Source organism: Eschrichtius robustus, chromosome 5 (genome assembly GCF_028021215.1).
Source record: "Eschrichtius robustus isolate mEscRob2 chromosome 5, mEscRob2.pri, whole genome shotgun sequence".
NCBI classification, from domain to species: Eukaryota; Metazoa; Chordata; class Mammalia; order Artiodactyla; family Eschrichtiidae; genus Eschrichtius; species Eschrichtius robustus.
This window is the reverse complement of record NC_090828.1, coordinates 11,518,257-11,544,932: the sequence shown is the minus strand read 5'-3', so window position 1 is coordinate 11,544,932 and position 26,676 is coordinate 11,518,257. Positions and strand designations below refer to the sequence as shown.

General features: G+C 39.2%; 1 protein-coding gene across 5 annotated transcripts in view; it reads left to right on the top strand.

Moving 5' to 3' along the window:
* The first annotated feature begins 4,547 nt into the window (after positions 1-4,547).
* The window catches only part of AGFG1 (ArfGAP with FG repeats 1), a 67,603-nt gene continuing 45,474 nt past the window's right edge, over positions 4,548-26,676 (top strand). For all 5 annotated transcript variants that reach the window (XM_068544304.1, XM_068544303.1, XM_068544302.1 and 2 more), the window contains exons 1-2: positions 4,548-4,795; positions 22,735-22,828. In XM_068544304.1, coding sequence (XP_068400405.1) covers positions 4,629-4,795; positions 22,735-22,828 — 261 coding nt within the window. In that variant the 5' untranslated portion in view covers positions 4,548-4,628. The remainder of the gene's footprint in view (positions 4,796-22,734; positions 22,829-26,676) is intronic.

Here is a 26,676-nt window from a genome sequence, read left to right as displayed (position 1 = left end):
TGAGTTCTTCCACAGGAACTAAGGCCACCACCCACGTGGAGGATGGTAACTTCAGGCTGAACACAAGCACATGGACCCCAGACTGGTAGGAACCAGAAGGCTGATGATTGAGGGCTCTGGAACACCACTGTGTTACCTCTCTACCAACCAGTCAGAGGAAGATCATGCACCCTGCAGACCTCCCCCCAAATTTTGCCTATAAAAACTTTTCCCTGTAAACCATTAAGAGTTCAGGTCTTGGACTTCCCTTTTGGTGCAGTGGTTGAGAATCCGCCTGCCAATGCAGGAGAAACAGGTTCGAGCCCTGGTCCGGGAAGATCCCACATGCCGCGGAGCAACTAAGCCAGTGTGCCACAACTACTGAGCCTGCGCTCTAGAGCCCGCGAGCCACAACTACTGAGCCCACGTGCCACAACTACTGAAGCCCGCACGCCTAGAGCTCGTGCTCCGCAACAAGAGAAGCCACCGCGTGAGAAGCCCACGCACCGCAACGAAGAGTAGCCCCCTCTTGCCACAACTAGAGAAAGCCCGCACACAGCAACAAAGACCCAACGCAGCTAAAAATAAATAAATAAATCTATAAAAAAAAAAAAAGAGTTCAGGTCTTTCGGGCATGACCCACCCATTCTCCTTGCGTGTCCCTTGCAATAAACTTTTCTCTGCTCCAGACTTCAACGTTTCAGTTTGTTTGGCCTCACTGTGCATCGGGCACAGGAACTTGGGTTGGACCACAGGGCCTCTGGGTCTCCTAGGGTCTCTATCTTCCTATCAGCAATGCGAAGTCTCTGAAAGGCAGGGGGAGGAGACTGAGGATGCCTGAATCATATTTGCATTTGGAAAGATCACTCTGGCTGCAGAGCTAACTTCTCTGAAGGTAACTTCTGCTTTGCAAATCCAATATGCAGGATCGGTATTCAGTTATTGGAAGAAGAAGGTGGCGCCTTGCAGCCGGATCTGGGTTTGAATTCCAGCTTCATGCTTCATTTATGGCGAGGCCTTGGGCAAGCCAGCATTTCAGAGCCTCAGTTTCCTCGTATATAAAATGGGGATAATAATACCTCCTTCTGCATTGTTGTGAGGGTTAAGAAAATTAAAGAAAATAGTTTTGTTTGACACGTTGCAAACTCTCCTTGGGATCTGAGAAAGTAGAAGCCTACTTTGATATTATATGGGGTATAAGAAAGCTAAAATTCAGCAGGTCATAACCACTTTCGGCTTTATTTGGAGAAAACATTTTGGACTTCACCTGAACTTCACCTTCCTACAGAACGACAGTCTGGAAGTACCTTCTCCTGACTCTAAACAACAACACAATAATACGACAACCATGTATTAAACTGTTTGTACCGGGGCTATGGTCGCGCCTTCTGATTTTGGCATTTATCAGACGATAGACCGTGCACAGGTGAACAAACAGAAAACATACAAATGGCAAGTGAGCGTTACAAACATAGAAACAAGAAAGCCATTGGTTGTGGGTTGAGTGCATTTGTTGGTGATGAAAAAGAGGCTGCTGGGTGTCACGTTTAGTCAGAGGGGGGCTGAGTAAGCCTTGTTTTGATCAGTCCAGGATTGAACATTTCAGTACTCTCCTCTCCTAAACAGCCAGGGATCCTGGGGCAATGACACTCCAGTTGACCTTAACTCAAGGGTTTTGTCAAAAAGACTCGGGAGTCAACTTTAAGAGGCTCCCCCTATCTGATGTTGAGACGATGTGAGTGCCAAGGATGTGAACTATATCAAATATGTTTTCAAATTCTTGAGTTTGTAACGACACTGAAAAAATATTGATCACCATTGCAAGGTGTTAGGAAACCAATATATTATTTTGAAAATTTGTGAATAAATGAAAGGAATCAAATATTCACCCTGCCTTTCTGATGTGAACTGTGCCAAAGGGCAGCTGAGGGAGAGTTTTTCTTTACAGGAAAGCTTTTCTTTCAGCTGATACATGAAGAAGGAACAACAGAGTTAGAATATCACCATTTTTGAACCCTTAATTAATTAATGACTCTAGACATGAATCATCAATGGCTGCCAATGTCATAAAAAGATAGAAAGATACCCCCCCCACCCCGCCCCGTTATGCGACTCCTGATGGAAGAACACAAAGATAAAATTTGGCCAAAAAACAACAGCAAAAAAATCGAACTGGATACACGTGGACTGGATCCAATAACATATTCTTAGGAAGCAGAGAGGACAGAGAAAAATGTTAAATGACAGAGACTGTGGGAAATGACATGACGAAGGGTCCAGTTCCTAAAAACAAAACGAATTGCAAGGAAAAAGGAGACGGAGGGGCAACCGTAGACTAAAAGAGATTTTAAGAGACATATTACCCAGTTGCAAGGTGGGGATTCAAACAAACAGTAAAAACCTTTTTTAAACATTGATAATCGGAAACTTCAACTCTGATGGGATATTTGATGGTTTTAAGGAATTATTGTTAATTTTTTAGGTGTGTTAATGGTATTGTGGTTAAGTTAAAAATCCATTGGCCAATCCAAAATCTGTCGATCCCTTTCTTTTAATATTAAAAAGATTATTATTAATAGTATTGTTGACTTGAAAAAAAATTCACAACCTAAAAATTGAGAGTTATGTTTTATTCGGTGGGAAGTTTTAGGACTTCAAGTCTGGGAGGCAGCGTCTCAAGTAACCCTGAGAGAACTGCTCCGAGGAGGCGAGGGGGGAAGCCAGGGTATATAGGAGTTTTGCAACAAAGGGCAGGTAGTCTGAACATCAAAAATTATTGTTAAAGAATACCAGATATCCCAAGTTAAGGAATTTAGTGCTTTTCTATGTATGGGAAGAGGCAAGAGTCCGGGCTCACTGAAATCATTCCTTTGATAGGCACCTCAGCTATCTGGGGCCGATATCCCATGTTGTCACATCCTGAGTTTCCTCAGGGCTCCCTGTAGGGAGTGGCTGCAGTCTGATGGCTGCTAGACGGCAGGTATTCTTTCCTTCCTGAGTTTCCTCAGGGGTCACCAGCCCACCATCGGCTGTGGCTGCAATCACTGATGACAGTGACATCCTTTGTTTACTGATATGGCAGGCAATATTCCATTTCTCAGTATTATATTAATATGAAGTCTCATTTGGTTGATTTATCCAGTCACTTTCATGGCAGATCTGGAGGCTGGCCTTGGCAATTAGGAAACCTGGATTCTAATCTTACTTTCAGTCATTCACCGGCTGAATGACTTTGGACTCACTGGGTCTCCCTGTATTCTTTTGGGAAATGAGGGGCAGGGATGATTTTTAACGTCTTGCTGGTTGTGGATTCTTGGAGTGATTAAGAGATTTGAGTCCGGCAGTCTGACCGTCTGGGCCAACCCACGTGTATCCTAGGGTAAATTTACTTAATCCTCCAGAGCTTTGGCTTCCAGATTTGTAAAATGGAAAGAACAATAATGCTTACCTCGAAGAGATCTTGTGAAGATTAAATGAGATAATGCATTCATTCCATAAATACTGAGCACCTAGCCTCCAGCTCTGGGAGGGGCAGAGGGTGGAGTCGTGAAGAAAACACTGGGCTGCAGGCTGTTTTTGGAGCCTAAAGGGAGATCCCAGATAAAACATAGTAAACACTAAAGGAGTAGGATTTTAAACAGCTAGAACTATGAAGACAAGACAACACAGCCATTTCATGGAGAGTGACTTTCCAGGAACGTGGAAATATTCACATGGAAATACTGCACTTTCCAGGCTGCATGGATGCATGGATGCCGTGGCCTTCCACGTGTAGCAGTGGTCCTCAGCCCCGTTGATTTCACTTCCCTCTATCATCGCTCCACATACAGCAATGTCAGGGGATTTTTGGTTGCCAGAGCTGTGGGAGGGATGGGGAGGTCGTTCTGGCATCTAGTGGATAAAGGCCAGGGATGACGCTCAATATCCTAATACCGCACAGGATAGCCTCCACACCAAAAAATTAACTAGTCCAAAACGTCAACAGTGGCATGGTTGAGAAACCCCGCTGTAGAGAGAACAGCAAGGATCAAGGGTCCTGAGTCAGGAGGGAGCTTGCTGTGTTCGGGATACATATGGAAATCCACTGAGGCTGAATAAACCAGGATGAAGTGAGAGAGGTAGGCTGGGCTAGATGATGGAGCGCTGTTTAGGGCACACGGTGAGGAACTTGGAATTATCCCCAAAGCAGTGGGCAGCCCTTGGAGAGCTTTAGGCAGCGGGGGAAGGCAACCCAAGTAATGCGCTTAGCCCTGTAAGCGTGGCCGCAGTAACTCCTCCTGGCCAGCAGAGGGCGCCGGCCGACACTTGGCCTCCGGCCGCCCGGGGCGGGCTTTCTCTTGCCGTCCTCCTTCCTCGTCTTTTCCCCTCAGGAGAAGTCGGGAAGGTGGCGGCGGCGGCGGCGGCGGCGGCGGCGGCGGCGGCGGTTGTCCCAGCCGGGCCGGTTGGTGTGGCCCGTCAGCCCACGCTCCGCAGCGTCCGCGCCGCGCCCAGCCCAGTCGAGTCCCGCCGCGGCGGCCGGGTCCGGCGCGGGCGGCGCGCGCTGACGGAAGGCGGCGGCCGCGGCCAGGGCGGCCGGTGGGACCGCGGGTCCCCGGCGCAGCGCCGCCCGGCTCCCGGCCCTGCCGGCCTCCTCTCTCGGCGCCGCAGCCATGGCGGCCAGCGCGAAGCGGAAGCAGGAGGAGAAGCACCTGAAGATGCTGCGGGACATGACCGGCCTCCCGCACAACCGAAAGTGCTTCGACTGCGACCAGCGCGGCCCCACCTACGTGAACATGACGGTCGGCTCCTTCGTCTGTACCTCCTGTTCCGGCAGCCTGTGAGTGCGGGGCCGCCGGGCGGGCGGGGGGCCCTTCCCCGGGCGTGGGGAGCGGGCGGCTGGGTGGGGGTCCTGCGGGGGTCCGGCCGGCGGCGGCGGTTGCGGCGCGGGCTCGCGGGGCGGGGCGGTTGAGGGCAGGGGCCGGGATGCGCTGGGCCCGGGCCGCCGGGCTGGGGATGCGCTTTCGATTTCGCCGGGCGAGGGTCCAGGCCCGGGGCAGCCTTTGTGGGTGGGGCGTGGGCGGGGTTGGGGTCCGGAGGGGGCGCCCGGCGTGAGCATCTCTGGTCCCCGCGGAGCCGGCGCCGCCTCCCTCGGGCCTCGGCTCTCCCGGGCGCTGACCCGACGGGGCTGCAGGGGAAAGACGCGAGGAGGCTGGGGAGGGCCGTGTGGGTCCTTTGTGTGCCCCGCCTCTCCGCCGGGGCGCGGCGGTCCCGAGCGATACACCTGCCGGGCGCCGTTGCGGGGTGGGGGGCGAAGCTGGGGTGGGAGAGAGCAGGGACGCTTAGCTTGGGCTTTTTTCCCTCGGGTCGAGAGTACCTAGGTCAGTGCGAGGAAGCCGGCACTTAGGAATAGTAGCGGGATTAAAATGTCTTGATGGCAGAGATGTGATTCCCAGGGGAAAAGTTAGCTAAGATTAATTGCGGGAGAGGGAGGCAGAGAAAGCAGACGTGAGGTTGCGGGGCTTTAGCTTTATGGTCCAAAGAGAGTCTTGAGGAGTTTGGGGGAAGTTTTAGTGGAAATAAAGTATTGACTCGGAGCTGTGTCATTGTAAATATGGTGGTGGTATCTGTAAGATTTCTCTGTCAATAGCTAAGTGTCCTGGCTGTGTACAGAAATGAGGAGACATGGAAAGACGCATTGTTTCAGAAAAAGGGAGACCACCGTCTTGAATTACTGGGATGGTTTGTATTTCTTCCTCTTTGCTCCATTAAGCTGCGTTTTCATAAGACTTTTGTTGCTGTGATTGAAGGTTTCTTTTGGAGAGTTTGCAGGTGATTTTGGAACCGAATAAGTTGCTTTTATATGCTGAATTATTTTGTATTAAGTTATTGATGAAGTGGTAGTTACTAAATGTTCGTAAAACCTTTGGGTTACCAAACATCTACTTAAGTTCTTTCACTTGTACCATTCTTTGAAATAAAGTAATTTGGTACCCCACCTTTCCCCCAAAAAACTTTGTAAGAGTAATACTGAGGCAATGGATATATGAGAAAACTCATTCTTGGAAAATGCAAGGTATGCCTAGTAGTGTACGATTTGTTTTTGTTTTGTTTTCTTCTTAAGTTGGGCAAAGAAGCATTATTACTCTTCCATGACTACTATTTCTTCAACAAACATTTATTGGGTGCCTACTAGGTTCTTTGTAAAGCCTTGGGCTGTGCTGATGATTAGAGCAAAATCCTTGTTCTCTTGGTGCTTACGTTCGAGTGGAGGAGATGGGAACACATAATAAGTAATCAAATGAGAAAAATGTCAGGGGCAAGTATGCACTAAAATAGTATGATAGGAGAGACCTTCTCAGAGAGGTCACTTTTATTTTATATATATATATTTTTTTTTTTTTTTAAAATTCATCTTGTTTTTGGCTGCGTTGGGTCTTCGTTGCTGCACGCGGGCTTTCTTTAGTTGCGGCGAGCGGGGTCTACTCTTGGTTGCAGTTCGTGGGCTTCTCATTGCGGTGGCTTCTCTTGTTGCGGAGCACGGGCTCTAGGCCTGCGGGCTTCAGTAGTTGTGGCACGCGGGCTCAGTAGTGGCTCGCAGGCTCTAGAGCACAGGCTCAGTAGTTGTGGTGCACGGGCTTAGTTGCTCCGCGGCATGTGGGATCTTCCCGGACCAGGGCTTGAACCTGTTTCTCCTGCTTTGGCAGGTGGATTCTTAACCACTGGGCCACCAGGGAAGCCGCAGAGGTTACTTTTAGATTGTAGAGTCAAGAAAGCACTCTGAGAAGTTGATAATTAGTGATGTTATTGAAGTACAACACAATCCTAGAGCTAGGTGGTATTTAGGAGATAGTCTGGTTCATTCTTTTCATTTACAAATAAAGACTTAGTTTGTGGGTAACTTTTGGTTTTAAAATGAAGCCAGTAGTCCAGTTTGTTTTGAGTATACTTTTATTATGTGCATAATAAGTATGCCAGTGTTTTTACTAAACACAAGGTCCTTTGATACATTTAAAGTATTTAGTTTGAAAAGTATGTATATATTTACTCTTCTGGATTTCTGACATTTCTGTGTAGCTATTTGCAAGTATAAATTTACTTTATTGCAGCAAATGTGTAATATGAAAAATATTTACAAATTTCTTCCTAGAGGTCACATTTCCGAAACATTATATATGAAAGGATATCTCGTTATACATGACAATTGTTTATTTTATTGGAATTTAATCTGTAACAGATAGGACTCCATATCTCTGTTTAGTGGTGATTCTACAAATATTTATTGCTCACTTGGCATCTGTCATGTACTGTGGGAGGCACTGGTCCTCCTTGGATCCCACTATCCTTAAGGAGCTTGCATTCTAAGTATGTAAACATAGTTATGATACACTGTAATATTTCATATCTTTGAGCTATCCCTGAAATATGTAAATGTATAGGGAAAGCTTCACAGAAGATTTGATGCCTGAGCAAAGACCTTTAAAGACAAGATCCACATGGCAGGTGGCTTCATGTAGTTGAAAGAACAAGTACTTATGAGTTAGATAAACCTCGTTTTGAATCCTGGCTCCAGTTATTAACTGTGTGGTACTGAGAATGTTGGTCTCTTTGAGTTTGAAGTTTCTCATCTATGAAAAGGTGAGGATAAGCTTTACCTTATACATTTGGGATGTAGATTAGTTCTCAATATTAGAGATATTGTATGTTTGACATCTCACATGATGCCTGGGATATATAATATCAATAGCTCCCCAGTATACGAGGGGCTATTATTAACAAGGGGGACAGGATATTCCATGAGTAGGGAACAGTATGTGAAAGATGCTGAAATGAGAAGCAGCTTTATAAAAAAATCTGTCAGTTTGGATTCTTTAGATGTAACTCAAAACCTGACTCAAGTTGGTTTAAAAATATGAGCGGAGGGACTTCCCTGGCGGTCCAGTGGTTAAGACTTCGCCTTCCGGTGTAGCGGGTGCAGGTTCCATCGCTGCTCAGGGAGCTACGATCCCACATGCCTCCAGGCCAAAAAACCAAAAAGCGGAAGCAATATTGTAGCAGATTCAATAAAGACTTTAAAAAATGGTCCACATCAAAAAGTCTTTAAAAATATGAGGGGAATTTATTGTTTGTTTTTAAATAAGACTTTATCCAGCGGTTAATGATGTTGCCTAGATTTTCCTCATCCAAAGATGGCTGCTCCCAGCTCCTGGGGCTACGTACTGCCTTAATTTATTTCATTGTTACAACTTTTCCAGAAGTTGTGATTCCGTCTGGGTTAGCTTAGGTCATATGGCTAAGTAGAACCAGTGCCCTCATTGGATGCGTTCTATGATGACGTTATTGGAACAACAAGAATCTCCAAATAGAGTTCCCAAATCAGAAATCTGGGATCCTTGTGAAGGAAAGAATGGATCCTGGATCAAATGTCTGTTGCAGAAATATTGAAAGGACAGTAATTCCTGAGGAGTTTTTTCTTTGGAAAGCAATAATACAGGAAAATACTTTAAGAATAATGTAACTATTGGATTTAATAATAACGTCTTTGCTATTTAGATGACATGGTATAATTGAAAGAATATGAATTTTGAAGCCACATTTTGACACTGCCACTAGCTTTGTGACTTAGGGCAAAGTATTAAGGCCACTATGTGTAGGTTGGCCTGGACCCATCCTCTCAGCCTCAGTTTCTTTATTTGTGGTAAAAGATGATAATATATAGCTTAAGGTTGTTCTGAGGATTAAATGGTACAATTCATTGAATATTTATTGAACATATATTATTTTTGAGTATGGGGCTAAGCAGTGGATATACATATATGAACTGAGTCATGTTAGCTGCCGGTCAGAAACCTTGATGTGCCTAAAAAATGCTGATACACAGTAAAGAGTATCTACTATCATGAATTTAAAATTTTAGGATAGTCACATGCCTTTTATCATTTATTTAGCAGTATCTTTGTTTAAATAAATCGAACAAGTATCTTATTGTTAATGTTACTAGACTCAGCTGATCTTTTATTTCCTGTTTTTTTTTTCAGATGACTGCACTCTTTGCTTGTATGATGCTTATTTAGAATATGTAACTGAATTCCGATTGTGAAACTTTAAAATAGACTTGAGATAGATGTATTAAACTGTTTGTCACTGAGGTAGAATGGGGTTGTTCTAACAGATTGATTTGTCACTCTTTCTGCTTCTGTCTACAGAAATATTTAGAATTATGAATGGCATTCTGTTACAGCCAACATAAAATATTACCTTCATGTTAAAGAACTTACAGTTGATTTAAAGACTACGTTTAGACCAAATTATTTATTTTGTGGAGAGTTTTAGCATTTGTGTAATCAGTAAATAATATGAGAATTGTTCTATCCTTTGAAAATGATTCATAAACTTTTCAGAGAGAGTTTAGATAAAAATAAAAAATTTGAGAAACACCGTGTCCCACTTAATACCAGCCCTTTTATGTGAACAGTGCGTTTAAACTTGGAATTTCACAGGAGGATAAATGTAGACAGATAGTAACTTATACTCTGTTAATTTTGTGTGCATTTTGAGTCTTTTGGTGAATCTTATAAGAATTTTGACTTTAAAGTTGGACAGATGAAAAGAGGCATTTGCTTTTATACACTCATTAGCATTTGAGTGGATTGCAATCAAATACCCTTTTGGAACTCTGTTTATAATATTCAGTACCACATGAGCTCACAGTTGGCGGTGATTTATATCCTTAATTCCCTTTTCACTTTTTTTTAGTACTCTAACCTGGCTACATTCAGTGAGATATTTTGACAACTTCCATTTAGTGTGAGTGGGAAAACTGATACTTTTTCGGTTGTGAAGGGCAGAGGTTTTTTTTCTTTTTTAAACAAATATTCATTAAGTCCAGGCACCAGTACATGTGTTGGGGATACAAAAATTAAAGAAATGAAAAATAAGATAATAATAACTACTAGTTAGAATTACTGAGTGCTCACTCTGTGTCAGGCATTATTCTAGTAACAATCATATAAGGAAAGTACTGTTATTCTCCACAACTTTAAATTGTAAAATGTAGCTTACACTCTTAATGTAAAAGAACTTACAGTTGATTTAAATGTTCTTTAAATTTAAAGAACTTACAGCTTGATGTAAACTGTTGTGAATTCTATATTTGAGGGATTTAAATGGTGGATTTTACTTCATTGGATTTTAAAAGGCAGAACAGGTACTTTACGGATGTATCATGCATTTTTGTTTTATAGTTAGGTCATGCTTTTCTTTAAATAGTTTTAGTTAGCTTCAAATGTCTGTTCATTGACTTATTTAGAAACTGTTGCTGTGTATTGTGAGTGTAATGGGATATGGTGCTGCCTGGTTCTGATACTGAGTGTTTTGAGTTTGGCACATAGGTACCAAGGCACTTTTATATCAAGTTCGTATCCGTTCTTCTCTCATTTGTCTGTGAATTTGGATCAGTGTGATTGTAAACACTTTGACCTTTAGTCAGTTTCAAAGTAGTGGTTGTACAATTTATCTAGATTAAATCTATATTAAAATTTTGTGAGTTGGATTACAAATAAAAAGAATTGAAACATTCTTTTAAGGAACTTGCTGATCTCTGGACCTCAATTTAAAATTTATTGCCTCTTTAGAAACCTCTGTATCTAATTTCAGTACACTCTTTGGAAAATAAGCAAATCCCCAGACTGATAATTTTCAGTCTTCTCTATGCAACATGCATAATGCTTACATTCTTGAGAAGCTTCTGTGGAGATATTCAGGACTAGGTGCCATTACCCTTCCTGTGTTTTCCTCCACTCCGTAATGCATTTCCCAATCTACATGGTCAAATCGATGATTATCTAGGAATATAAACCTTGGATTCTTCTAATGTATATTAAAAAAGTAAATCATTCATAACTTTGGGTACTTTGTTGATAGGTTCCTCGTGACATTCTTTACAGCCTCACACATTAGAGCTGTTGCCCTAAAGACACCTGATTGGACATGATTAGAATGAAATTTATTAACTTATAGGAGGGATAGGAACCTTATTTGAATTGCTCTATGTATGGGGAATGAGTTTTTGTTTGTTTTTAAGTTAGAACATATTTTTCCAAAGACTCCTGAGTAAGACATGGTCTCTTTTTGATTGGTACCATAACTGCTTTTTAGAGGGAGGGAAGTCATAGTTACACTTTGCTTTTATTCTAGTTGCTTATTTTAAGAGATGAATTAACAAACTGGAGCATGGTGTAAGGAAGTTGATTAGGATAAGGAGATTTGAAATTCTGTATGAGAGGAATATTTGCAGGGACCAGAAGTGTTATTATATTAGCTTAAAGAAGAAAAAACTAGAGAGTGAGGGTGGGGTGCTGTTCATGTAGTCACTGTCTTTGGGTAAATTAAGGCCTTTATGTGGAAAAGGTAATAGGTTTATTCTGTAGGGGGAGATACAAGACCAGGTATGGAAGTTACAGAGAAACATACATGTTTAGAAAAGGAAGAGGAATTTTCCTTGTAGTGTCAGATTCTAAAAATTCTTGTTCTTCCCCCATTTTTTGGTTAAATTTTGCAAGATCTTTGATGGGGGAAGTATGAAAATCAGCAGAACTAATAATGTGGGAAGATGTGAAAACTTCCTCATTTCTCTCTTCTAACCTTTATCTCTTACTCTGTGAATCTTGGTGGCTCTAACTTGGAACAGTTGTGTTCAGTAGGTACTTCTATAAAAAGATGGCTAGTGTCTCGTAAAGAGACCTGATATTTTTGAAATAGGAGGGATTTAAAATTTTAAAAATTCCTCATGTTTTCTAGGAATGTTTTTTCATCAAAGAAACCAGCCTATGTATATGTCAGTTAAATTTGATTTTGAAGGGAAAGAACCATTTATTTTCCATTCTTTTTTATGTTTAGTTTTTTTTTTTTTAAATTTTATTTATTTATTTATTTATTTATTTTTGGCTGTGTTGGGTCTTCGTTTCTGTGTGAGGGCTTTCTCTAGTTGCGGCAAGTGGGGGCCACTCCTCATCGCGGTGCGCAGGCCTCTCACTATCGCGGCCTCTCTTGTTGCGGAGCACAGGCTCCAGACGCGCAGGCTCAGTAGTTGTGGCTCACGGGCCCAGTTGCTCCGCGGCATGTGGGATCCTCCCAGACCAGGGCTCGAACCCGCGTCCCCCGCACCGACAGGCAGATTCTCAACCACTGCGCCACCAGGGAAGCCCCTATGTTTAGTTTTCAATTGAATTTTAATTTTTATCAGAAGAATATATGCGCGTAGTTTAAAAAGGCCAAGACTTACAGCGAGCAGCAGCAGTCGCCTCTTCCCTTTCTCTGTTTCTGATTACCATAGACAGTCGGTTCTTTTGTTCTTTATTTACCTTGGTATTTCTAGCTAACATGCTTACAGCTATTTTTTGATTTTTCAATTTTTGCTTTTATCTGTTGACTACTGTACAAGAGGGAAGATAAGGCTTTGGCCCTCTTAACACTCCTCTCACTTTCACTCTCCACGTATACTCTGCATCTACTCCTTCAGTATAACATCACAATTTTTGGTTAAATCACTGTTTAGTATTTACCTTATTGCATTATGTACATACTGTTCTCAGCTAAGTCGTACAGTATATTACTACTGCATTTTCTTTCTTGTACAGCCTTTTCCCCCTGAAGTTTGTAATTGTCTAGGTTTCTTCGCTTGCATTGTTTTCCATGTGTGTATCATTAATATATCCCCAGATAAATTATCTCTGGCTGAGGTATATAACTGTTTTCAATATGACCAGATATGTCAGGTACTTTTTCTTTTTTCCCTGGGTACTTCTGTCATCCTCTGGTCTGGAAATGCTGCTCTCTAGGCCCGCTCCGCAGCTGTCATCCTGGGACTTTCTCCTGCCTTCATTGTGGAAATTCCCTTCATGCCTAACCTGTGTTGAAACCTCTTTTTCCAGGACCCCCGCATTTCCATCAGCCTCCTGATTCAAGGTTAATGCGAGATCAGTTTTGAGAGCTACAGGGCTGAAAATGTCTTATTCTGCCCTCACATTCACAAAGGTGAAAATACTTTACCCTTGGAATTTTTAAGGCATCGCTTAATTGTCTTTAATTAATTAATTAATTAATTTTTGGCTGCATTGGGTCTTTGTTGCGGTGCGCAGGCTTCTCATTGCGGTGGCTTCTCTTGTTGTGGAGCACAGGCTCTAGAGCGCAGGCTCAGTAGCTATGGCGCATGGGCTTAGTTGCTCCGCGGCCTGTGGGATCTTCCCGGACCAGGGCTCGAACCTGTGTCCCCTGCATTGGCAGGCGGATTGTTAACCACTGCTCTTAGCAGGGAAGTCCCGCTTAATTGTCTTTAATCCTTCAGTACTGCTATTGAGAAGTTTGATTCTATTCTTATTCCTCATTCTTTGTGCCCTATTTTCCACTCCCTCTTTGGGAATATATATGATCTTTTTATCCCTGCTATTCTGAACCTACGTTGAAGTATTTTGGTATAGGTCTTTTTGTTCAATGTCTTGGGCTTTATTTTGGACTTGTCGGATTGGAAACTTACGCTTGGCTAGTTTATAGATATTTTTTCTCCAGTCTTCTTACTGGGGAATAAAAAAAACCTGGCTGTCATTCTTCTAGGCGCAAGTTGAGGGAGGGAACTGGGGGCATAGAACCTATTATCATTCAGTGTGTAGAGTCTCAGATAAGCCTCCATTTTTTAGCATAGTACCCAGTAGTGATCCTCAGCTGTGCCTGAGTCCAGAGTCTGTTTGGTTTAGCCTCTCCAGATCAGATTTTCCTTCAGACTTCTGCCTAGGACTTCTTAGGGGTAGTCTTATGGAAGTAGGGAAACTGGGAATCTATTTTTGACCCTATGTAAATCCCCCAACTTGTGGCTTGATTCCTTTCATGAATCTTCCAGGGGTTCTGTGGTGGGAATCATCTTTAGTTGGCTTCTCCCACCTCTACAGGAGCATCTGTTTTGGCTTTCTTTAGTTTGCACAGTCAGTTACTGCTGGTAATTTTCTAGATTTTTGGTATGCCTTTGGGTTCCTTCTTTGTTCTCTGTTCTTCTCTTTGTGGGTTAATGCCTTTTTATTACTTTGCTATCATTTCAGTAGAGTTTAGAGAGGTAGTAAAGACATTCTTGGGTTTTGTCCACTTTTAGCAAGAATACCTTAATTAGGTTTAAATTGTTGCTTGGTATTATTTTTTAGGTGCTTGCCCTAAATGTTACAAGGACCTTACAGTGTAGTGTTTCTGGCTTTGAAAAACAAAAACCCGAAATAACAATTATAGTTTGCACCATGGGTGTGTGTGTGTGTGTGTATTTTCAGTGTTTTAAAGTTGGGTTCTGGATAAACTAATATTCTGGACTATCTAATACATACATATCTTGGTATCAAAAGTCTGTAGATTTTTGATAACCTGTTAAAGGCATCTTCCATTTGTTGTAGATTTTAAATGTATAATTTTTATAATATGAAACATTGTATGTAATATTTTTACTAAATAACTAAGATTGGAATAGATTTAAATGTCAGATTAGCTTTATTACTTTATGCCAGCATTAACAACCACCTAAATTTCCACAGCCTAGTAAAATATTTTAACCAGCTTTTCCCTCAGCAGGAGAAAAACAATTAATAAAACTAGCTAAATAAGCTTTCTTACCTATTCATCTGGCACACATTGTAATTTGAGTTGAACAAATGGCTATTTGGAAGATTGTTTGAGGCGTAGTTAAGAGTAGCATACTGGTGGACATATGGAATGAGTCACACCATCTGGTTGCAGTCATACCTGGGTGGTGGTCGTTAAAACTAAAACTCCTGGGAATCTGCATATGACTTAATTATACTGCAGAAGCATATTGGGCTCCACCAGTAGATAACTTTGGAACTTCTTGAAACCAATTAAGTGACAACCATGCTTTCAAAATATTAATACTGCTGTTATTAAATGAGTCATTAAAAAAATTTTTTTTTGCCCTGAACTGGAGACTTAAAACGTGTATTTTAGGATCCAGAATGGGTGGTACGTCAATATTGGCACAGTAAAAATGATGTGGTTTACTTGCCTAACACTTTCATCCAATAGTTGTGACTAATGTCATTACAGTAAAGTGTTTTATAAACACTGGATTCACATGATAGCTAAACTTGGCTTAGCAAAAAAGGGGAAGTGGCACCAGCTTCCAGGAATAGATCTTGAAAATAACTAGATAAATGAATAATTCAGTTTTGATTGAGGATTTCATTCATTTCAGTGATCAAATTTGGTAGATGGAGAAGGTAGTCTGCCAATGAAAAAAATTTAGTTTGTGTAAAAATTGTGGTTCTATAGATAGTAACATGGACTCTTCAGTTGACGTACATTAAAACCAACTTTTTTGTTGTGTAGTTTTCGGAGTCTTAACATCTGTATAGATTCATGTAACTACTACCACAATCAGAACATGGAATGGACCTGTTCAGTTACCCCTCAAGACTCTCTAACCCTTGTCTTTCCTTAACCCCTGGCCTCTACTGATCTATTCTCCAACAACTATAGTTTTTCTTTCTGAGAATGTCATTTATACAGTATATAACCTTTTTAGGTTGCCTTCTTCACTCAGCATAATACCTTTAAGATTAATTCAGGTTAGTTGTTATTGGATGGGCCAAAAGGTTGGTTCCATTTTTTTCTGTAAGGTGGCTTTAGTAGCACTTAGTTGTCTTTAACTTCATTTGAAACAATTTTGTTAGATTGTATGTGGCAGCTGTCATATCAGCATGCATTTAAAAAGACTTACCAATGGGCTTCCCTGGTGGCGCCGTGGTTGAGAGTCCGCCTGCCAATGCAGGGGACACGGGTTCGAGCCCTGGTCTGGGAAGATCCCACGTGCCGCGGAGCGGCTGGGCCCGTGAGCCACAGCTACTGAGCCTGCGCGTCTGGAGCCTGTGCTCCGCAACAAGGGAGGCCGCGATAACGAGAGGCCCGCGCACCGCGATGAAGAGCGGCCCCGGCTCGCCGCAACTAGAGAGAGCCCTCGCACGGAAACGAAGACCCAACACAGCTAAAATAAATAAATAAATTTATTTAAAAAAAAAAAAGACTTACCAAAATTGGCCATTTTAATATTGAAGATGGAAGAAAAAACAGCAACATTTTCGGCATATTATGCTTTATTATTTTGAGAATGATAAAAATGCAACTGAAACACACGAAAAGATTTGTGCAGTGTATGGAGAAGGTGCTGTGACTGATCGAACGTGTCAGAAGTGGTTTGCAGAGTTTCCTGCTGGAGATTTCTCCGTTGGATGGTGCTCCATGGTCAGGTAGACCCGTTGAACTTGATAGTGATCAAATCAAAACAATAAATGAGAACAGTCTGTGTTATACCACGCAGGAGATGGCTGACACACTCCAAATATCCACATCAAGCGTTGAAAATCATATGCACCAGCCTTGGTTATGTGAATCGCTTTGATGTTTTGGTTGCACATAAGTTAAGTGAAAAAAACCTTCTTGACCGTATTTCCGCATGCGATTCTCTACTGAAATGTAACGAAAACATTCCGTTTTTAAAACACATTGTGACTGCTGATGAAAATTGGATACTGTACAACAGTGTGGAATGGAAGAGATCGTGAGGCAAGCGAAATGAACCACCACCAACCACACCGAAGGCCGGCCTTCATTCCAGAGAAGGTGACGTTGCGTATACACGGAGGGATTGGAAGGGAGTCCTCTGTCATGAGCTCCTTCTGGAAAACCAAACGGTTAATTCCAACAAGTACTGCTCCCAGTTAGACCAACTGAAAGCGGCACTCGACAAAAGGCGTCCAGAATTAGTCAACAGAAAACGCGTAATCTTTCATCAGGATAACACAAGACCGCATGTTTCTTTGATGACCAGGCAAAAACTGTTCTAGCTTGGCTGGGAAGTTCTGATTCATCCATCGTATTCAGCAGACATTGCACCTTCGGATTTCCATTTATTTCGGTCTTTACAAAATTGTCTTAATGGAAAATATTTCAATTCCTTGGAAGACTGTAAAAGGCACCTGGAACAGTTCTTTGCTCAAAAAGATAAAAAGTTTTGGCAAGATGGAATTACGAAGGTGCCTGAAAAATGGCAGAAGGTAGTGGAACAAAAGGGTGAATACGTCGTTCAATAAAGTTCTTGGCGAAAATGAAAAATGTGTCTTCTATTTTCACTTAAAAAACTGAAGGCACTTTTTGGCCCACCCAATACATATTCCAGTAGTCAGTTTCTCCTTATTGCTGAGTAGTATGTCATTGCTTGGGAGTTTACCCATTCCTCATTTGAGGGACACTTGGGTTCTTTCCAGTTTTTGATACATATGAAACAACCCAGTTGTTTCATACAGATATTTATATACAGATTTTTTGGTGAACACAAGTTTTCATTTCACCTGCGTAAATATCTAGGAGTAGAATTGTTAGGTCTTATGGTAAGTGTATGTTTAATTTTTTTTAAAAAAAAAGACTGTTTTTGTTTGTTTTGATTTGATTTCCCCTTTATACTGGTTAGGAAGCTCTAAATTCTATGTTATCTTATGTTCACTCTTGAAATTTTATTATCCATCCTAACATTCTAGAGTTAATCAGTATTTCAACCTTCCCCTAATAATACAAAGTCTTTAAAAGTACAAAGTACTCTCACTTAAGTGTTATTTTTGGTAAAATGTTAAATTTGCCCCCTCCCCTCCACCATACGTAGGACATTTTGAAATCAGATGCTATTTGTTTAGATTTGCCAATGTGTTTCCCAGTTGTTTTGCTCACCCCTTTGCATCCCACGACCTTCTTGGGGTTATTTTTCTTCTTAAAGTGTATACAGTCATCCCTTAGTATCCATGGGGGATTGGTTCCAGGATGCCCCACAGATACCAAAATCTGACGATGCTCAAGTCCTTTATATAAGATGCATACATATGACCTATACACATCCTCCTGTTTACTTTAAATCATCTCTAATTACTTATAATACCTAATAAAATGTAAACGCTGTGTAAATGGTCGTAAGTACAATGTAAATGCTATGTAAATAGGTGTAAATACAATGTGAATACTGTGTAAATAGTTGCTGGGCACATGGCAAATTCCAATTTTGCTTTTTGGAACTTTCTGGAATTTTTTTCCCCCAGTGGTTCTGATCTGCAGTTGGTTGAATTCCTGGATGTAGAACCCAGGGACACAGAGAGCCAACTGTATGTTTCTTTCGTGAAGATCTCCTGGGGTTAACTCTGGTTTTTGTTTATCTGGAAATGTCATTTTGATCTTAGACTTCAAAGATATTTTTGCTGAGTTCACAACTTTTTTTTTTTAACTGCTTAAAGATAATAATATTCCACTATTTTCTGGTTTCCATTGAAAAAAATCTTTCAGTCAGATTTTGTTTCCTTTGTCTTTTCTTTCTGAGTGCTTTTAAGATGTGCTGTTTATCTTTGAAGTTTCACCCAAATGTTTCTAAGTGTGAATTTTATTTGTCCTGATTTTGATAAGCTGTGCTTCCTATATCTGTAGACGCATGACTTTCATTGGATTTTTAAAAATCTCAGCCATTAGCTCTTCAAATATTGCCTCTCCTTCATTCTTTCAATTCTGTCTCTCAAAAGCAAGACTAGCCCCCCCACCCCCGTTTTTTTTTCCTTTTCTAAAAACGCTTGCTTTTTCTGTCTCCTTAAGTGTCTGTGCTGCCTTCTGGGTTATTTCTTATTTCTGTTTTCTAATTCACCAAATCTCTCTTTTGGTGTGTCTTATCTGCTCTTTAACTAATTTGTTGAATTTTTAATTTCCACATTTATAATTTTTCATTTCTGAAAGTTCTGACTTTTAAATTTAATGGTTATTCTGATAATTACACATTTCCTCTTCATTTTTATTCCATCTTTTGTTTGTTTTAACGTTTCCTACATGCTATATTGACTTTGTATTTTGTATTTGATAAATCCAATGGCTAAAGTCTTGGGAAGAGGTGGCATAAAGCTTTTGTTTCTACTGACTCAAGCCCAGTGATTTGTTTTGTTGTTGTGTGATGATTTTTATTATAATCTCATCTTTTATTGAAATTAATATTTCCAAATCCTGATAGCATAATTTATAAATTAGAAATGCATTTCTCTTGAGAGGATTTGTATATTCTTCTGCGATCTAGGGATACTACCACCCTGAAGCTACTTAATTCTCCATCCAGGGTCTTGGGTTTAACAGGGATATCTCAGGTTTACCTCTCATCTTGTCTTAGTTATTGTTGGTATTTGCCTTCTGAGCAACACTGAATTTTCTTGTATGACATGGGCCACTCTTCTGGTTTCAGCTCACTCTTTTTTTTTTGGTCTTTTTTTTTTTTTTTTTTGGGAAGGGGGAATTCTTGGAGAGCCCCCTTACTTTCTAGAAATGTTAACAATTAGGGTTTTTTTTTTTTTCTTTTAAATAATTTATGGGGTATCATGTTTTAGCAGAGGAACCTTGCAAAATATCTAGTCTGCTATACTATTGTAAGTAGAAATTAATGAGATTAGATATGCAAAGTGCCAGTCTAGGTTACTTTACAAATATTAATTTCTTTCTGTCTTATTAAATTATATTTTGTCTACCAATTTGTATAAGTGTGCTTGACATCATATGGTTACTTTTTGTGGACACTTTCCTTAATCTCTTCTAAGGGTTTCTATTTTCTTTTATTCTGGAAATAGTAAATTTATGGGAAAATTTAAGTTTTTTGTTGTATATGAGGTAAATGTGTAGAATGTTCTGTAGAAGATTGAACCTAGGTAGAATTTATATCTCAGTAGTGATCCAAAGGAATTCTGCTTCTTTCTTCACTTGGTAGTTAACATATTTGGTATATTTAGAGCAGTGGTTCTCAAGTAGAAGGTCTCTGCTGTCCCACCCCACACCCCTGAGGGACATTTATCAGTATCTTGAAGCATTTTTCATTATTCCTACTGGGTTGGGCATGCTTCTGGCATTTAGTGGGTAGAGGCCAGGGATGCTGCCCTATCTCCTGCAGTGCACAGGACAACCCCCTCATGGTAAAGAATTCTCTGGCCCAATATGTCAGTAGTGCCTGATTTAGAGAAATGAGGTAAAGATAAATTGTTGATGCTGGTGGCTATATTTGGGAGGAAAGTTTTCCAGGTTTTTTAGAAAAACTGAAAGAAAGCCTTAAGAACTGTTCTTTCATTTTCTTTCTGTAATTCTTCAGCACAGACATTCACATCCATAAAGCCAGGACTAAAAGTCCAAATTTTTTGACTACTACTAGTTAATTGAATTGTTTATTATTTCTTGCAGTTTTTTTTTTTCTGTTACAGAATAAGTAACAGAATGAGTAACAAGTTTTCATTGTGGAAAACTTGGAGAGAATAGAAAATTATAAATAGAAAAAAAAATCAATCAGTTCCATAATCTATAAGCAAAGACTGTTAACATTTTGGGGTATTTAGTTTGTCTGTTTTCTTTGAAGATATTTTTAATATGGCTTTGAGAATACTATATAATTTTCGTCGTAAAAAAAAACAAGCGTAAGTATGCATAGTTGTACAGTTTTATTGTCACTTAACCACTTCCCCTTTCATAATGAAGTGTTTATGTTATTTATTTTTTTTTAGTATGAGTGATGTTTGATGAACAAACATCTTGTACATAGTTAAGTTTCAGATTCCTCCTTTAGAATAGATTCCTAAAATGTTATTACTGGGTCAAAACGCATGAATAGGATTATTCAAATGTTGGTGAATTTATCCTACTGTCGTCAGTGTATGAGACTACATTTTTTACTACAGCCTCATCAGTCTGCATTCTTCTTAAGAAATTGATAGAGTCAGCCTTCTACTTTTTTACCAAACTATTTTTTTTAAATTAATTAATTAATTTATTTTTGGCTGTGTTGGGTCTTCGTTTCTGTGCGAGGGCTTTCTCTAGTTGCGGCAAGCGGGGGCCACTCTTCATTGCGGTGCGCGGGCCTCTCACTATCGTGGCCTCTCTTGTTGCGGAGCACAGGCTCCAGATGCGCAGGCTCAGTAGTTGTGGCTCACGGGCCTAGTTGCTGCACGGCATGTGGGATCTTCCCAGACCAGGGCTCGAACCCGTGTCCCCTGCATTGGCAGGCAGATTCTCAACTGCTGCACCACCAGGGAAGCCCACCAAACTATTTTATAGTCATGTTATATCCACATACAAAGCTTTTGGAAGCTAAAAAAGGAAAAATTTTTGCACTGAAAATACAGTTAATCTATCAGAATTAATGGAATATAAAAGTAACTAGAGAAACCAATATGAACAAATGTAAAATTTCCTTGGAGTTACTCAATTTATGTAAGTAATCTGGCCTTGCAAAATTGTGTCTACCAGTTTTGTAAATTGAATCTTATTTTAAATGCACTGAGAGAGCGCATTTAAAGAAGCTCTGTAATAGGTCTTCTTGTTAAGTGGGAAAATGTCCTGTCATATTTTGGTTATGAGTATGTTATGGTTTTGTTTGTTTCATAAGTGAGAAATTTTGTTCACTTATTTAAGTAATATGAATACCTTCTTTATGCAAAAATGGACATTGTGGTATGGTAGGGCCTTGAGATGTATGAGAGAATAAGCTATACAGTTCAGTGCTTTCATGAGATTACATCTGTGTGTAACTTTTAAGAGTCAGGGGGTTCCCTCATTTGATGATTTGAGAAGTAGAGGGATATAATTCATTGCTCCAACTTTCTTATTCAGAACATACACCCTTGTAGCAGTGTTTGACATTACCTTGTTAGAAAGTTATTACTTTCCTTTTTTTATTGAAAGGATACTATAAGGGAGATGGAAGGGTAGAGGGTTGGCTGGAACAAGGAGGCAGTATTAGGGAATAAGGAGAGACAAAGATGCTAACTGAGGGAGGGAGCAGAGGAATTTGAGAGAACAATAATAAGTCAATTCCTTTTTAAATTGTTTTGGAACAAGATAGGACTTGTTAGGATAAATATCATAAATGAATAAGCTGTGAATATGATGAATTTAGTCTTATTCTCATAATACAGATGAATTTGTAAAACAAAATGTCCTGCTTTAAAGGAATAATAATGACTTTGCTAAATTTTCACTTTTGGAAATTTAGATGATATCGTTAAAGCCTTAATTTGTGATTGCTAGTTGTAAAGGTACCTGAAAGTAATTCATATGGTAGTTGTTTCTTCATAGTTAAGTTTGGAAGTTTTACTAGGATGAAATTGCTGTGTTCAGTTTTTCCTACTGTGCAATCTTCATTTCTGTATTTTATGACTTACCAAGAGCTGGAAGGAAAGTAATTTATTAGTTTAAAACTTCAAGCAAAACAACAAAACCTAACTTAACGTTTCTCTACTTCGAAATGTGAAACAGATAACGTCCAAACCTGACATATCATTGTCATTTTCTTAGGAAATATGAAAATATTTAATAATTAATAACTGAATTCTTTACCATTTAGCCCGTCGTATATATATTATTCTCCTTCCATCAGACATACACTAAAGCAATATTTGTGTTTCCAAGAAGCTCATGTGTTACGGGTACTGTTTGCTTCTAACTAGGTGGTTACTTGAATTTATCTTTAAATATATTATTTAGTGTGGGTCTGACTAAATTTACATTGACATATCTATTGTGGGGATTAATAGTTTAAGATAATTTTTAAATATTTGTGGTTTATGGAATGAAAACACTGTTCCAAGTTTAAATGTGCTAATTAAAAATGTTTTGAATTATCTGATACATAATTTTTAAAATACTATAGTTTGTAATAGTAAATCTGTAAAATATTTTATCTTTCAGGCGAGGGTTAAATCCACCACACAGGGTGAAATCCATCTCCATGACAACATTCACACAACAGGAAATTGAATTCCTTCAAAAACATGGAAATGAAGTAAGTGTTTTTTACAATTTTCAACTTTTCTGTTGGTAGTCATTTTAATAAGATTTAATAAGTTGTTTAGAATGGTGAATTTTCACTGTCTAAAAAGTTATTTTTGTATTGTATATTTAGATGTTGTAGAAAGTACTCATTTAATAATGTGTTTAGAATTAATGTCTACTACATAAATACTTTGCCTTAAACCTGAGATGAAACCTGTGTGTAAACTTTGTCAGTATTGAATGTAAAAGGCATTTTTGGAGGACATCTAGTATTGGAGTAACTGTTAGTTTTTGCTTTAAAAGACAAAAAAAAGAGAGGGAGAAAGGGAATTAACATTATGGTATTACTGTAGTAAACTTTTGTTAGGCTGTTGTATGATCAGCTTTCACTTAAGGACCCCTGTTTCCTCTTTATGTTTTTAACTTTAGATGTATGTGTGATGTTTAATATTGAGCAGGTGCTCAGTAGGGAGGAGGTTAGTAGTTCTGAGGGGGCAGCCTAGCGTCATGAGGAACTCAGTAGAGTAAAGATTTGCAGGGGAGCCTTTTCTTTCTGCTCTGCTTTAATGGGCTTCCAGGAATTCCATTCTGTTTGTTTCCTTTCTTATTTTAGTTCCATGTTTTTTTATTAGTAAAAGTGGTGGTCTACTATTTTTTAAAAAATCTATAAAATTAACGGCGAAAGCAAGCATGTTTTATATTTTATAATCTTGGGGCAAGGATGAGCCAGTCAACCCAATTGATCAGTAATAGCCATTATTATTTAATAGACACTTTAATCACTTCCTAGAAAGGAAATATTACTTTAGTTGTACTACAGTGGTTGCATGTTTTTGTTTTTTGGGTTTTTTTTTTTTGCATGTTTTTGATATGACACAGAAAAGAATTTAAGTCTTAAGATTTTATTAACTTCAATCTTCTTTTTCACCCTCAGAAGATATGTGCAAGCGTTTTGTACTCTTCCTCTTTTTTTCCCTAACACTTTGATAGTAGCATCTTGAACTTGCTTGTCTACTTGTGATTCATGTGTGTATATGGTTCTAAAGTAGTAAAGAAGTGTAAATTTAAGATTATGAAATATTTTTAAATACATGATTTAGAGAATTGAGCACACACTTTGAAGTTTCCAGATTTTGCCGATAAAAAATTATCTTGAGTAATCAAGTTCCAGACTGATGTAGGTACATTACAGGAAAATCTAAAGCAAGATGAAAGGGCAGAAGGTGTGTAATGACAGTGAGTGTAGAAATGTATTTTTGGATTAAAGGACAATTTGAACTATTTGTATAAAGTTTGGGATTAGCCTAGCAGTGCATATTTTAAATTACTTTCTTAGAATTTTGGCCTTCTATACAAAATTTTGGACATCAGAACGGAGTCAGAAATGAAAAAATATTATCTGTTCTTAGATTAAAAATCTATTGACAGTAGATAAAGTCAGAGTAGTAGAACTGGAAAGGTAACAAACAATGCATTGGAGAAGTAAGTAAAAAACATTCAAACCTGTCAGTAGATAAGATTAGGTGGAGACTGGTTCCCGAATACTACGATTGAAGGCCCTTTTTTTCCTGAAATTGTGGGAAGTACAGTTGACATGAGATTTACTCTCTTAAAAAATTTTTAAGTGTAAAATGTAGTATTGTTAACTATAGGCAAAGTGTTGTAAATGGATCTTTAGAACTTACTCATCTTGCATAACTAAACTTTATATACATTGAATAGCAACCACCATTCTATTTTCTGCTTCTGTGAGTTTGACTGTTTTAGTTGCCTCATTTAAGTGGAGTCACGTAGTACTGTTCTTCTGTGACTGGCTTATTTCACTTGGCATAATGTTCTCAAGGTTCAGCCATGCTGTTGCATATGACAGGATTTCTGAAGGAACAGTTATTAAGACTGTAATATCAAAATAAATTTAGAATATATGAAAAGAAATTTTAGGTAACTCATTATATCAAATAGTAGAAACAAAATACAAACAATAGAGATGACTGGAATGGATTTATGAATCTTAAATCCTAAAAGGAGTCATGCAAATTAATAGGCCATTTAAAGCCCTCACCATGGCAGTCACTGTACCTCGGTACTTGGATACAGTTATAGAAATGTCACATAGGCTTAGCTGACATAGAGCTCATGGTCTAGTTAGGGAGACAGGTATGTAACAAATAATTACAACAGTGTGTTAGATAATTAATGATAAAGAATAAGAAGTTTCAGAAGTAATGTGGAAGGAGGGACTCAATCTGTTGGTGAAAAGGAGAGGATTGGGAAAATCTCACAGAGGGGGCTGAACATTTGCTGGCTTTTGAGGGTGACTAGGACTTAGGCTGGCAGGAAAAGATATTGCAGGCAGAGCAAACACAGTGCACAAAGAAAAAGAGAAATTTGCAATGGTTCTTACTGCTAGAAAGTGTACCAACCATTTAATTACTTGTTAAGGGAGAAAAACATACTTTCTTGTGTCCCTAAGGACATCTTAGAACCAAAATATTGGACTAGGTATATTTGATTCTTTACAATATTAGCAACATCTGTGTTCTTAAAATTTCAAGAGATGTATAGAAGGTGAGGATTGATATCATGAAATGCAGGATGATTGGTACAACTTAATAAAAAACTATAGACTTGAAGTGCAAGTGCTTTATTATCAGTTTATCTTATTTAAACATTTAAATCTTAAGTATAACGTGCATAGAGAAAAAATACAGTTCTTTATTTTTTGTTTCAAATTATGTTGCCATATTTGCACTGTGTGTTCTCTCTCAGTAGTCTGGAAGGGACCATACTCAATCATATAAATTTTGGATTAAAAAGAAGGTACTGTCATACATCTTGTGCATGAATGGGTTCATGCCTGAAGTTAAAAGATCAAAAAGTATATTAACTGGCAGAAGTCTTGGATCTTCTACCCCCATGAGGAAGTTTTAACGTTGTGAGGGGCATGTTTGGTTGTCACGAGTAGGAAATGTTGCTGGCTTAAGCAGGCAAGCACCATGGTTGCTGGATGATTCACAAGGTGTTGAATAGAGTTAACCTATGTTCCACATGCTTTGGATGTTCCTCCAGACCTTTATAAGTGGGAAAAACCTCCTTACAGTCGGTCTGCATGTATAACTTAAATCTGTTTTATATGCTTTCATTAATAGTCGTGAACAACTTATTGCCAGAAGTCATGCTGCCAAGTCCAGAATCAAGTGTGGGAGGGGACTACCAAGTTCCAGGGCAGAGGGCTTGGATACAGGAAGCCATTAACTGAGACCGTTGATGCAGTGACTTGACGCATTTGTGTATCTGGGAAAGATTTCACTTTTCATTCAGAACTTGACTAAGAATTGTTCACTGTTTTTGGCAAGTCACAAAACTGATGGCAGCACTACTCACGATATTTGAGTCATTAATAAAGTACATCTGAATTGGTCTGAGTTGGTAGCTGTGGAAGCAGATGATGTTATTAGTATTTATAAGTATGTATCACGGACACCCTTGATGTTTATAACATATCATTAGTATCTACAGATACAGTTTATAAGTTACTTGAATATTGCTTTAGAATTCTTAGACTCCTACAGTGTGTTCATTGGAGGAGATATGTACATTATCAGGTTTTAGAACATACCTGCCAGATGTTAGTAAAATATTTTATAGCAAAGCACTTTGTGTTTATTGGTGTTGACATTTTTTCCGAAAGTCAAATATTTCACAAAAAATTTTCACGTATTTATCTTGTAATGCTTTCTTTTGTATCATGATGTTACTTTAAAAAAATCTTTAGTGGTTTGCTCCATATGTCCTCTTTTATGATGTTGTGGGTCAACCGTGGTCCTCTAGTTGAAGGAATTTCACTATTGGGTTAAC